Source organism: Lonchura striata, chromosome 9, assembly GCF_050655825.1.
Source record: "Lonchura striata isolate lonStrDom1 chromosome 9, ASM5065582v1, whole genome shotgun sequence".
Classification (NCBI taxonomy): Eukaryota; Metazoa; Chordata; class Aves; order Passeriformes; family Estrildidae; genus Lonchura; species Lonchura striata.
Window position 1 is genome coordinate 30,446,304 of NC_140711.1, and position 12,464 is coordinate 30,458,767.

The 12,464-nt window shown below is 48.1% G+C and overlaps 1 protein-coding gene across 12 annotated transcripts in view; it reads left to right on the top strand.

The window, feature by feature from the left end:
- Positions 1–12,464, top strand: part of VEPH1 (ventricular zone expressed PH domain containing 1) — a 76,048-nt gene that overhangs the window by 21,435 nt on the left and 42,149 nt on the right. For all 12 annotated transcript variants that reach the window (XR_014957429.1, XR_014957430.1, XR_014957427.1 and 9 more), the window contains 3 exons: positions 4,504–4,670; positions 5,751–5,960; positions 9,685–9,905. Coding sequence is in view for 1 of the 12 variants with exons in the window: in XM_085588067.1 (XP_085444193.1) it covers positions 4,504–4,670; positions 5,751–5,960; positions 9,685–9,905 (598 nt within the window). In the remaining 11 variants the exon portion in view is untranslated. The remainder of the gene's footprint in view (positions 1–4,503; positions 4,671–5,750; positions 5,961–9,684; positions 9,906–12,464) is intronic.

Consider the following 12,464-nt stretch of genomic DNA (forward strand, 5'->3'; position numbering starts at 1 on the left):
TTTGAAAAAGCAAAAGGTGCTTTTGGATGAAAGATTAATTTAATCTAAGATTTAATGGTATTAATCTGGTTTAAGATCTGTAATCTTATTGGTTCAACAGGCCATTAATCATGTCAGAGATGCTTTTCTTAGGTGAGATTAGGGGTGATCTCATACAAATTGTGTATTGCTATGAAATATCCAGAGAATAGCAAAAAAACCCTCCTGTAATTACATCTGACGTGGAATCTGTGTTCCCTTTCCATTTGTGTCTCTGGTTTTGCTTATACAAACCTGCACTAACCTGTGCCTTGGATACTGGGGAGGAATTCCTCCCTGGGAGGGTGGTGGGGACACGGTGGGGATCGGGCACAGGTTGGACTCTGGTCCTGGAGGTCCTTTCCCACCTAAATGATTCCATGACTTTCCAGTAGGTATGGGCCAAACCTGATCACCCCCAGGGAAAAATTGGTGTTTGAGTTTTGTCTTTGGAAGCTCCCTTTGGAGTGAGAATCCCTCTGCCCATGGGACACTACAATGTGCTCCAGGTGCCTTGTTCTCCCCCAGCTCTCTGTGCTGCTGGGATGGGCAGGGCTGGAGCTCGGGGCAGCCTTTGCCAGGAAGGGGTACAGGGCTGGCACCACCCCACCACGCCCCTGGGCTCCCTCCCTGCCCCTTGTGCAGCCACGGAGTGTCCCCAGCTGTGGGACACTGTGTGCTGCAGTTGTGTCATTCCCAGCGTGTGGTCTGCTTGGGAAGGGTGAGGAAATCTAATCTGGAAAGTACTGGGGGTCAGGGTGGCAGGGAAGGAAGAGGGAAGGAAGGCATTTAGGGAGTTGAGTGGGATGGTTTTTCCATTCTCACAACAAACATTTGCAGGCTCTTAGTTTAGATTGAGGCAGATGAAGCAAGATTGGGAACAAGTGAATTATTCAGAATTCCCAGTATCACCTCTGGCTGTCTGAGCTCTGGGAATCAGGGGGCTGGGAACTGGGTGTGGATAAATCCCCTCAGAGCCTGTAAAGACATGACAAACAAACAGTTCTGAGTATCCCTTGCTACCTCAAACATGAAAAGACCAGAAAGTGGCCAGGTGGGTTGTGCCTGCTGACCTTCCTTGAGGTCTCTGAAGAACGGATCCAAACTGGGATATCTGGGATTATTTACATGTGTGCACACAGGTTCTTCACTTGAAAGCAATTCCATGTCAGTGAGGTCACTTTAATCTCACTGCAGAGGGAGGGGATTGCTCTGATTGCCTTTGCTTTCCATTTATCTTGGTTAGGCAATATCAGCCCAGCAGTGTTTGCTGCAGGAAGCTGCCCAAAGCTGCTCTAGCACAAAGTATTTTTTGTTAGAGAGGTTTGGTGGCTGCAGTCCATCATCTGTGATTGCATCACTCCTCTGATACACCCCCCACTCCAAATGCTCCTTTGCCAGACTGAATAATCAGACTTCCCTTCCAGATCCCTTCCTATCCCTGACATCCCAGCTTAGGCAATAACATGGCTCAGGCTGGTGTCTTTCCTTGCTTAAAGCTGTTAATTTTGTTACTGCCTCTTGGATTCCTTCCCATCACACTTCTATAGCTGGGAGGAAATTTGCCTGTCCAGGAATATGGGAATTTCATCTTTTGCAATCGTTGCTGAAATTTGACTGAAGTTTAAGGGCTCTGCTCCATGTGGGCAGAAAACTCCCAGTGCAAGCTAAGCAAGGGCAAGTGCAAAGAGAGGACTTAGTGCTGGAAGCACGACGTCATCTGGAGAGAAAATAATTTTTGGTGTATTCAGTACAAAATGTTTCCATTTCAAACCATGATGCGAGTCTAGAAAATTTCCTGTGAATCCATCCTCTCACCTTTTTATCTTTGAATATCCTGAGCTGGAAGGGACCCCCAGGATCCTCCAGTCCAGCCCCTGGCCCTGCCCAGACCCCCCAACAATCCCACCCTGGGCATCCCTGGCAGCGCTGTCCTGGAGCTCTGGCAGCCTCGGGGCCGTGCCCATTCCCTGGGCAGCCTGGGCAGTGCCAGCACCTCTGGGGAAGAACCTTTCCTGATCTCCAGGTTCTCCCTCTGGGGGAATTGGTGCTTGGCATCAATCCCGTGGAACGTTAGTGGTGACGTTTTTGTCCAGGTCCACTGGGAACATCAGGAAGAGCCCAGGGAACGTGGTTAGAAAATGGCCAGAGTGGAGCAGTTTGCTCATCTCTTCAGGGTGATTCATCAGCAAATCTCTCTCCTTTGCCCCTGGCCTTTGTGACTGTGTAGAAAAGAACAAGATAAATTTGCCGTGTCGGTGGGGTGGGAGTGGGGTCTGAGCTGGCCTTTGGCACTGCTGGGGCTGCACGGGGAGCTCAGAGCAGGGATCCCCTCCTGGAAGCAGCCAGGGATTCTCCAAGCAGGACAAGGTGCAGAAGTGTGGCTGGCTGGAGTGGAGAGCCACTCCTGTGAAGGAGAAGGACCCTCAGGGCTCATTAGGAGCTGCTGGGCTCAGAGCTGTCTGAAGCTGCCCTGAGTTATGTGCTCGTTTCTTGGCTCAGGGGGAGGCTGTGAGACCCAGCCGTGTCCTGGGGTGCATTTTCTGTATCTGGCAAGAGCCCCACGTGCTCCAGTCTGAACCCAAATATCCTTTTCCTGCCATCCATGATCAGATCTGCTTATCTTCCAAAGTTATCGGGCTCAGATGTACATGGGAGGAAAAGCAGCAGGCCAGAGCAGAGATCCGATTCCTCTTGGAAACCAAATCCAAAGAGGCCGTGAGGACTTCCAAGGGTTTACAAAAAGGAGCCATGCTAGGTTGCAACGGGCAGATGTTTTCCATATGTTGCTCAAGTGAAACTTAAATCCATTGAGGCAGGCATGTACTGCGATGTGAAGTTATATATTTTGGTTTGAGCCTGGGCTTCAAATTGAATTATGCACAGACATCTTAAGAAAATGTGTGAGAGAGGGTTTAGCATATCTCTGTCTGTCTGCAGTTGGCTCTCTCTGGCTCCTTTCTATTCATGGAAATGGCATGCTTAACTATTTCTGTTCAAATGCACGTTTAGTTCTCTGTTCACCAACTATTCCTTCCATATGATGCTTATTTAATTTGAAAATCTGAATCTCAGCAAAGGAGAATTGTAGTTTTTGTCTTTTGTTGGTTTTGTTGTTTCTTTGTCATTTCTCTCCTTCTTTCTTCTCTTGTCTCTTTGTTAATTGAAATCACACATAATTTGACCTAGGACTCAACAGAGCGTCATCCAAAACTGAAAGTTCGTTAAGCATCATTCTTATGATATTTAGAAATAAAATGATAAATAATAGGAATTAGTGGGGGTTTTTTTACACAGTGTTCTTATGCCTGCAATGATTTGCTCTATTTTGATAATTTATTTGGTTTCTTGGCCCAATATATAATTTTCTACAGTTTTATGCCTCCCTGGTTTTGTACTGATGATCCTTGAAGGCCAGGTTGGAGCAGCCTGGTGGAAGGAGATGAGCTTTAACATCTCCCCAACCCAAACCATTCTGTGGTGGTTAATCTGCTCTCTCCAGAGATGGGCACTGACTGACAGCTGGTCCCTGCCCATCTGCCCGGGTTTGAAAAGCCAGGTGTCTGCTAAGGAAGGCAGGAACCTCCCCTGAAATGGAAAATGTAACCCCCCTCCCTCTGAATTATTATAATTTTGAAATTAAGGGGCTCTCAGACAAAGATATGGGAGTAGGAATAGCAGTTCTTTATTAGGAAAAATAAAAATACAAATGCACTAGTAAAAAAAGAGAAACCTCTGGCAGAGCCAGAGCAGCCCTGTCCCCTGTGGGTCAGGGAGTGGCTCAGCCCCATCCCAGGGGGGCTCAGCCCTCCTGCAGTGCCAGCTGTGCTTCTGCTGGAGCAGGATCTGCACAAGGGGGGAGTTTTCCTTGGAGCTCCAGGGCTGGGGGAGATGGGCCTGGGCTCCTCTGGGAATGCAGGGGGAAGAAAGCTGCTCCTCTGGGAATGCAGGGGAAGGAAGCTGCTCCTCTGGGAATGCAGGGGGAAGGAAGCTGCTCCTCTGGGAATGCAGGGGGAGGAAAGCTGCTCCTTTGGGAATGCAGGGGGAAGAAAGCTGCTCCTCTGGGAATGCAGGGGGAAGGAAGCTGCTCCTCTGGGAATGCAGGGGGAAGGAAGCTGCTCCTCTGGGAATGCAGGGGGCAAAGGCTGCTGTGCTGTTCCCAGGTCAGATTGGATCCAGGTAGGAATATTTGGCTCCTCCCCTAGGCAGAGCATCTCCCCATGGATGATGGAATTTTCTCAGCCATACAGGGACACTCAGTGGCCATGAACAGGAGATAATTAAGAATTAATGGCCCATGAACAGAAGATAATTAATAATTAATGTCCCAGTAACAGGAGGTATCTCCTGGAGGGAGGATTGGCTTTGGGAGAGACGAAGTGCCCAATGAACAGCAGAGAACTGCCCCAGCTCTGACAGATGGGGCCAGAGGACACCCCCAGGTCACTCCTTCGGCCTGAGCCGCTGTCCCTGCTGTGTCCCCAGGGAACTCGATGCTGCTGCGGGTGCTGCCCGCGCTCTACGAGAAGCAGCCGCGGCCGATCCACGCGCGCCTGCGGGAGCTGGTGGCGCCCATGGCCCAGCTGGACCCGCCCGAGCAGCTCCACCTCCTCAGGCTCCTGCACACCGTGGCCAGGAAGAGAGAACTGGGGGTAAACCACACCGGGCACGTCTCCCTGCCCCTCCTCTCGGGGGTTTGTGGCTCACAGGCTGGGTGAGGGAGGAATCGCACCATGCAGGGTTCCTCTGCTAATTCCTTGTAAATTCTCCAATTCCTTCCCAAGTTCTCCACCTAGACATAAGGAGAACAGAGCAAAGACCCTGCTGGACCAAAAGCTTTGGGTTAAACCATTTGTCTCCAATGTTTTCAGCTCTTCCTCTGTCAGCTGAGTGTGAATTCCCATAACTGTGTTTCTGTCAGTGCACGTGAATCGTATTAAAATCCATGTCACGGACAATTAAAATTATTTAGGAACTGATGAGAACTGATAATCAAAAAAACACAAACAAACAAAAGAAAGAACAAAATAAGGGTATTATGGCTTTTATGCCCCATGTGTGTGTCTGTATGTCTTTTCCACAGCTGCAGCAGTTTCCCTGAATCCAGGGTGCATTACTGTGCCTGTGTACCCTGAATTAATCCTCAGTGGGCACTCGTACACAACTGCATCCTGTTTGGCAGATGGCTCCAAGGACTACACCCTCAGTCTCCTGAAAACTGGGTTCTTGCAAGAAATTACAACTTACCTATAGCACATTTATTGTGCAGTGAAGGTCTTGACCCCCCTTTTCCTCTCTATTCCAGCTCCTGACCTTGTCACAATTTTTAGTTTCTGGTGGAACCCAAACATTCCTACAAATACTTTAATTGACTGTATTATTGAGGAAGGCTGAGTCTTATGTTGTTTTAATCAATAAAATATAGACTGGCCTGGAGCAGGGAAAATATTTGGTAAAATTGTTTTTTTTGTCTTTTTTTTAATTGGGCATTTCCTTACTTATTTATGCATAACTGCCATATTTTAAAGCAGAGCTTACCCTTATTCCATATGTTCAGTTGAACTTGGATTGACCTCAGTGACAGCTCCATGCAAAGGTCACCAAGGGTGGAAAACTTCTATTAACTCAAAGTCTGGTGGCTTATTTTTATCACTCTGGTGGTTGTATCTCCTCTGGTTATTGGTGTTCACAATTCAAAACAGAGATCCAATTTGTTTCTGGTTTTTTAACAGGTGCTGAGAGAGTGTTTGCCATTTTTATTTGGACACCTGAGGGACCCCAACCACAGCGAGGTGATCTTAAACATCCTTCTGGAAATATCCAGCTACGAACCTGCAGCCTTGGCCCCTTTCCTTCCCACGCTGAGGGAAATTGGAGAGAGTTTTCCCAGTTTGATTGGGCATACAGCAAAGATCTTCGGAGCTGTTGGACATCTTGATGAGGTAAGATGGGAAACAAAAGACTTGATTGGCTTTGGACTTGGGGTTGCTTTTATTCTTGTATAAAATAATGCATCCATGTATTTCTTATCTAGTAACCCAATTGCCCTGCCATGGAATCATGGAATGGTTTGGGTCGGGAGGGACTTTAAAGATGATCTTATTCCAGTTCTTCCCCCTTTGGCAATTAATTTGGGTGTGTATTGGCTGGGCCTCGTGTGTCTGAGCAGCACAGGAAGACACCATCCTCACTGTTTCTACTGATCTGGAGCTTTATATTCATGTAAAATTAGATTTATCTCAGAAGAATCAAAACCAGATTTGGTTTGGCTTCATAAATCTTATTTCTGTTGTGTGGAAAGAGGAGCCAAAATCCCATTGAGGTCTGGGAGCCAAATGAAGTTTTTTGTTCTCTCCTTGTTTACTTCCATCCCCCAGCAAGTTTTACTTTTATAAGATCTGCAGGTGACCACATTTAATTCTGTGTTTAGTATTTGAGTGTCAGCATTTTCTAGAAACTTTACGGCTGCTAACCAGCCAATCCTCAACTGAGCACAGCTGGGCTCAGAACTGAAGGATTTAATTTGGATTCTGTGTTTTGGGGTGTTGAACCAGCTCTCCCCATCTGGGTGTCTCTGAGGCTCCATTTCCGCTGAGTTCTGCTACTTCAAAGGGGCTGAATTTATTTTTTTTGCCTTTTGTTGCTGTGATTGTTTTATACCAAACCAAGAATAAGCGAGGAACCAAGTGGCCCTGTTGGATTCCAAGTAGTGCTGGGAATTACACACCAGAGTAAAGCTCACAAAGACACAATTCAAAGAACATTTTCCCCTCGTGTTTTTAACCTGTTGGTTTATGTGGCTACACCAATCTACTGAGTGGAGCACACACAGCCTGCACTGAAGAACTAATGTCCAGTCTCCCTGGAGTAAATGTTGAGAAAGCTCTCACCATGTCCTGCGCCATGAGTCTGATTTTTAGGAAGCTGCTGGCTCAGCAGCATCCCAGCCCGTGGGGAGGACACATTTGTCATTTGTTTGCTGTGTTTGTTGCTGACATCCAGGGACCCTGTGCTCCAGACTCAAAAACAGGGATAAAGACAACACACAAAGGGTGGCAGAGGTGAATGTTCCACCAGGAGATCAACGGTTCCTCTCTTGTTTTGCTCTACAAAAGGTTGGGAAGTGTGAATAATTCTGAATTATGGAAGATCTTAAAAGGACAGGGTGGTTTGGGTTGGAAGGGATCTTGAAGCTCATCCCATTCCCCTGCCATGGGCAGGCACACTTCCACTACCCCGGGTTGCTCCAAACCCTGTCTAAGCTGGTCTTAACAAAAAGAATCACTCACATAAGAGAGGAAGGAAACGCCTCCATGGCTGATCCCTGAGCATAGGTGAGATCATGGAATCCTAAAATCTGCCAAACTGGGAAAGACCTCCAGGACCATCGAGTCCAGCCACCAACCCAGGTGTGCCTCTGATGGTCTCATCTCACAGCCCCCATGTCAGGGCTGTCCCAAACCCTCCCTCATCCCTTGTCCCCCTCTTCCCTGTCCTGACACGAGCCGTGCTTCGGATATTCTGTCACTTCTCAGACAGGAATCGGCCTCCCCTGCCCGGCCAAGCAAAACAAGCACGCAAGGAGACATCAATGGCAGTGCTGGAGCTTTATTTGTTGATGTTTTATTTCACTGGAAGGCTTGCCTGGGGAAAAGAGGTGGCAAGGATTGAGGCTTGGCCGTGGATGGTCAAAACTGTGGATCTGAGCAAATCCTTGCTGGCTCCTAGAAAATGCCTCTTGTGCTTCCAGGGACCCTGGGAGACAGGAGAGCTCTGGATTTGAAAGGTTGTCCCTTGTTTACACACACCACTTCTGCTGGTGTCAGCGACACTCTCGGGAGGCAAGCTGACATCAGAACTTGTCCCTTAACCATAAACTTGTGCAAATGAAAAACCATCTTGGGGCTCAGGGTAGTCAGGCACTTTATTTTTTTCCCCTATGGTTTGAACCACCTGGGAGTTGGAGTTATTTCTGAAAGCCTTGTGATCTTTTTGTAGTCTCCTGAACCTGTTTTTAAGAAAAAAATCACAACACTTTGCCACACCTCATTGCTTGTGCTTTAGCTCTTCACCTTCTGGCAGATGTAATGCCATAAAATGCAAGGGCTGCTTACGAGAAAATACATCAAACAGGCATTGCTGAAATAACAAGGGGTTATGTGCATCCAAATAGGCTTTGTGAAACATTTTGGATAAGAACTGTGGCAGGGATAAGGGCTGCTTTCATGTTGAGCTATTTTGCTGTAATTTTGTTTTGTATAACAGTTACATATTATATTACTCAGGCGAGTTTATTGTTCTTTTACCTCACTCCAGGCGAGTAGCAGCATTTCAGCATGGCTGGAGACTCTCCAGCTGGATCAAAGTGACAGGAAAATGGTCAAAACTGCTCCTCCATTTAGTCTGCTGCACAGTTTGTTTAGAAAACAAAAATGTGTTTTAAATGTTAATTGAGCCTCTGTTTATCTCTTGGAGGAAGGATCGGCTTTCAAATAAATGAGTAACTGTGCACCAAAAAGTCAACCTCGTTCAAGCCATTGAGGAAAAAGCTCCTTGGTCACATCAGCCCAGCTCAGGGTGTAGCTGGAGCTCTCCCCCATATGGCTGAAGGGGAGCAATTTGTCTGATCCACTCTTCCCATTATCTCTGTCATGGCAGAGCTGCTTTTCCTTGAATTACGTTGGTTTGCTCTTCAAAAAAAGTCTCACCCGTGATGCAGGGCCATGTCCTGCCAACGTCTCCTGGGTATTTTCATAGCCCAGCTGGATCTGGAATCAAACTTTCAGCAGATTTTGCTCTCTGGTTACGAGGTCCCAGAAGAGAGGAGGAAACGGGGCTGGGACCCTGCAGAGCCCAGAACATGTGCATGGCACATGAGCTCTCTGCTGGCCCTTGGGAAGAAGAAAGTTGTTTGGTTTTTTGCCTTTGTTTGTGTTTCAGCACAGGCTGAAATCCAAACATTGCCCAGTTTCTCCATCAATCTGCTGAGGACCAAGTGGGCTTCCCTGAGTAAAAGGATTCCCCCAGTGAAGGATCCGAGGGGAGTTCCTGAGTTAATTCTTGTTTTTTCCACTGCTTTTTCCACTTGCATGTTTTTAGGACTGTGGAACCCAATCTAATTAGAAGAACTCTAACAGAGGAGCCCTAAACTGGAGATGTTCAGATCCAGGCTGGATATTCTCCATTCTTGGAGGTGTTGCTGGGGCTTGAAGCAACCTGTGGAAGGTGTTTCTGCCCATGGCAGGGGTGGGACTGAGTGGTCTCTAGGGTCCCTTCCAAACCATTCTCTGGTTTTATGAAGTAGCTGAGCCAGAGCCAGCAGAGGTGAAAGGGGAGCTTGGTGTTGTTGGGGCCCTGATCACTGAGCCAGGCTGATCTACCAACCCAGAAGGATGTAGGGCCCTTAAAAAGCCTTCAGGGATCTGGTTCTAGGTCTGAGGAGGAGACAAGATGTCCTGAGTTAGGCTGGGTTAGGTAACACCAAGAGGAACAAAAGTTACTTCAGCGTAACCACAAATAAACTGTGTTTGAGGCAGCTGCCCGTGTCACCGCGGGGCAGCCATTCTTCCCCAGGGAGGTGACTCGGTGCCAGCACTCACAGCCCCTGGCACAGCAAACAATGAATTGGTGTGTTCAGCCCTGTTCTTATCTCCCCACGCTGCCCAGGAGCGAGCCAGAACCTCCCTGCTGTATCTGGTGAACCAGCTGGCCAACATGGAGCACTCCTTTCACCACCTGCTGCTGCTGGAGATCAAGAGCCTCACTGACACCTTCTCGAGCATCCTGGGCGCCCAGAGCAGGGACATTTATCGCATGAGCAACAGCTTCTCTGCCATCGCCAGGCTGCTGGCGCGGCGGCTCGGCACCGACGGCGCGGCGGCAGCCAGGTACCGCAGCTCCAGCACGGCCCCTGCCTCCCCAGGGCTCTGCTCCTGCCTGCAGGTCTGCCTTTCGTGTTTTCCAGACTCTGCACTGCCTCCGTGTGTGACTCTGAGCTCCACACAAAGTGCCAGCAGCTCTGCTCACAGCTCAGGCACGCAGAGCAATCCTGAACCAGCCCCAGAACCAGCTCAGGCACACAGAACAATCCTGAACCAGCCCAGAACCAGCTCAGGCACACAGAGCAATCCTGAACCAGCCCCAGAACCAGCTCAGCACACAGAACAATCCTGAACCAGCCCCAGAACCAGCCCAGGCACACAGAACAATCCTGAACCAGCCCCAGAACCAGCTCAGGCACACAGAACAATCCTTCTCCAGCCCAGAACCAGCTCAGCACACAGAACAATCCTTTTCCAGCCTCAGAACCAGCTCAGCACACAGAACAATCCTTTTCCAGCCTCAGAACCAGCTCAGCACACAGAACAATCCTTTTCCAGCCTCAGAACCAGCTCAGGCACACTGAACAATCCTTTTCCAGCCTCAGAACCAGCTCAGGCACACTGAACAATCCTTTTCCAGCCAAGAACCAGCTCAGGCACACTGAACAATCCTTCTCCAGCCCAGAACCAGCTCAGCACACAGAACAATCCTTTTCCAGCCCCAGAACCAGCTCAGGCACACAGAACAATCCTTTTCCAGCCCCAGAACCAGCTCAGGCACACAGAACAATCCTTTTCCAGCCAAGAACCAGCTCAGGCACACAGAACAATCCTGAACCAGCCCAGAACCAGCTCAGCACACAGAACAATGCTTTTTCAGCCCCAGAACCAAGGGTACCGCTGCAGCTCCAGCCCCAAAAAGTGCAACCAGCAGGGAAGGGAGGAGAGCAAACTGGGAGGGTGGGACTGCAGCACCTGGAGCTGGAATCGGACAATTAACCCAATGTGGAAATGGACCAAAACTTATAAAGTGTGAAAACTCCTGACCTGGGGTCCATCTAGGGCAGAGCTGTTGCACTGCCCAAGTTCCTTCAAAGGCCTTTTAATAAATCCCTGCTTTATTCCTTTAACTCCCAGCCTCTGTTCCAGGTCGCCTCTTTAGGCATCACTGTGAGGCACCAAAATTCCCATTAAATATACTCCCATTGCTGTGCAGAAAGCCATGCCTCAGATAAGTAGACTTAAGCAAGCTAAAAAAGCCTTGATTAAAATTAAATCAGTGAAGTCAGGCCTCACAATTATCAGTGAGTTTATTCTAGAAAATGTCCACTGAGGGTGATGAGAACAATGGCTGGCATAGCTCCCTGATGAAGATTTGCCCAAAACAAAAGTCTGAAAAGAATTTCTGAAGCATCAACAGTGAGATGTTCTGCTCACTCAGCTGCTTCTGGCTGTGCATCCTAAGGTTGAAGTGTTGTGGTGAGGATAGGAATGTTATTTAAATACAGGGTGGCAGTCACTTCTAAGTAGTGAGAGACTTAGAATTAGAGTTGTGTATCCTGCAGGAGGTCAGGGGGCACACAGGAGTAGTGATTCTTTGAAAAAATGGAACACAGGTGTCAGAAAACTCCTGACAGTGAAGGCCAGCCCTGGAGCCAGACTGGGAGCAGTGGAGCCAAAACACTGAGGTCAGTGGAGAAACAAATAATTGGTGTCCTGGAGAGAGGTGAAAATGAGAAAGGGGAGGAAGCCAGATAGAGCCCTCATCTGACTATAGGGCTGTGAGAAATGTCCAAGCCTCACCTGGAGGCAGAACCTCAGCAGAAGGCAGCCCTTGGCATTCACAGCCCATCGTGGTCCCTCCATTTATGGTTGAAAAATTACTTTGTTAAAATACTGTGATATTCCTATTCCTTATTATATTCTGTGCTTAACATTTATCTCTAGAGCTGCTAAGAAAACCCAGTTAAAAACAAGGTTTTCATCAAAATCTGGGTTTTTTTTACTAAAATTCTCTTTAAGGACTGGCTGAAGAGTAGAAGCTTCATTGTCTGTGTGAGTGTGGTTACAGATGATTTTCTCTCTCTTCTCCTTGGTTTTATTTATTTCTTTATTTATTTTAAATTTCATTCCCTCCCCAACCCCCTGTGCCCCCATTATCTCAACATGGCTGTGAGGGATCACAGCAAAATGCTGTGAATGTTTTTTCACAGTTTTTAGCTATTTAGTTTTACATTTCAGGCCTGTGTCAAGCAGAGTATCAGCTAAATCAGACAAGGCTGAATGAGAGTTCTCTGCTGATTTAAGCAGAGCTGGTTTTGACTTGTGCTTGGGAAATGGGACCAGTCCAGATGTGAAGGTGGAAGTGCCCTCCCAGCTCTGGAGCTGCTGCAGTCACTGAGCTAAAGAGCAGCAATCCAGAGTGTTTGTGCTGTGAAGGGAAAGCAGGATTTTAAACTGTGGGCCTGGCTTCTAGCCATTCCTTCCAAAACTCCTGTGTTTACACAAGGAGAAGCTGAATTCTTCAGAGCCATGGCTGGCCCGGCGTTGTTTGACACAGGGAGTTTTACATGCAGGGACTGGGGAGCATAATTAGAACCAGGCCATGCCCTGCTGCTCCTAACT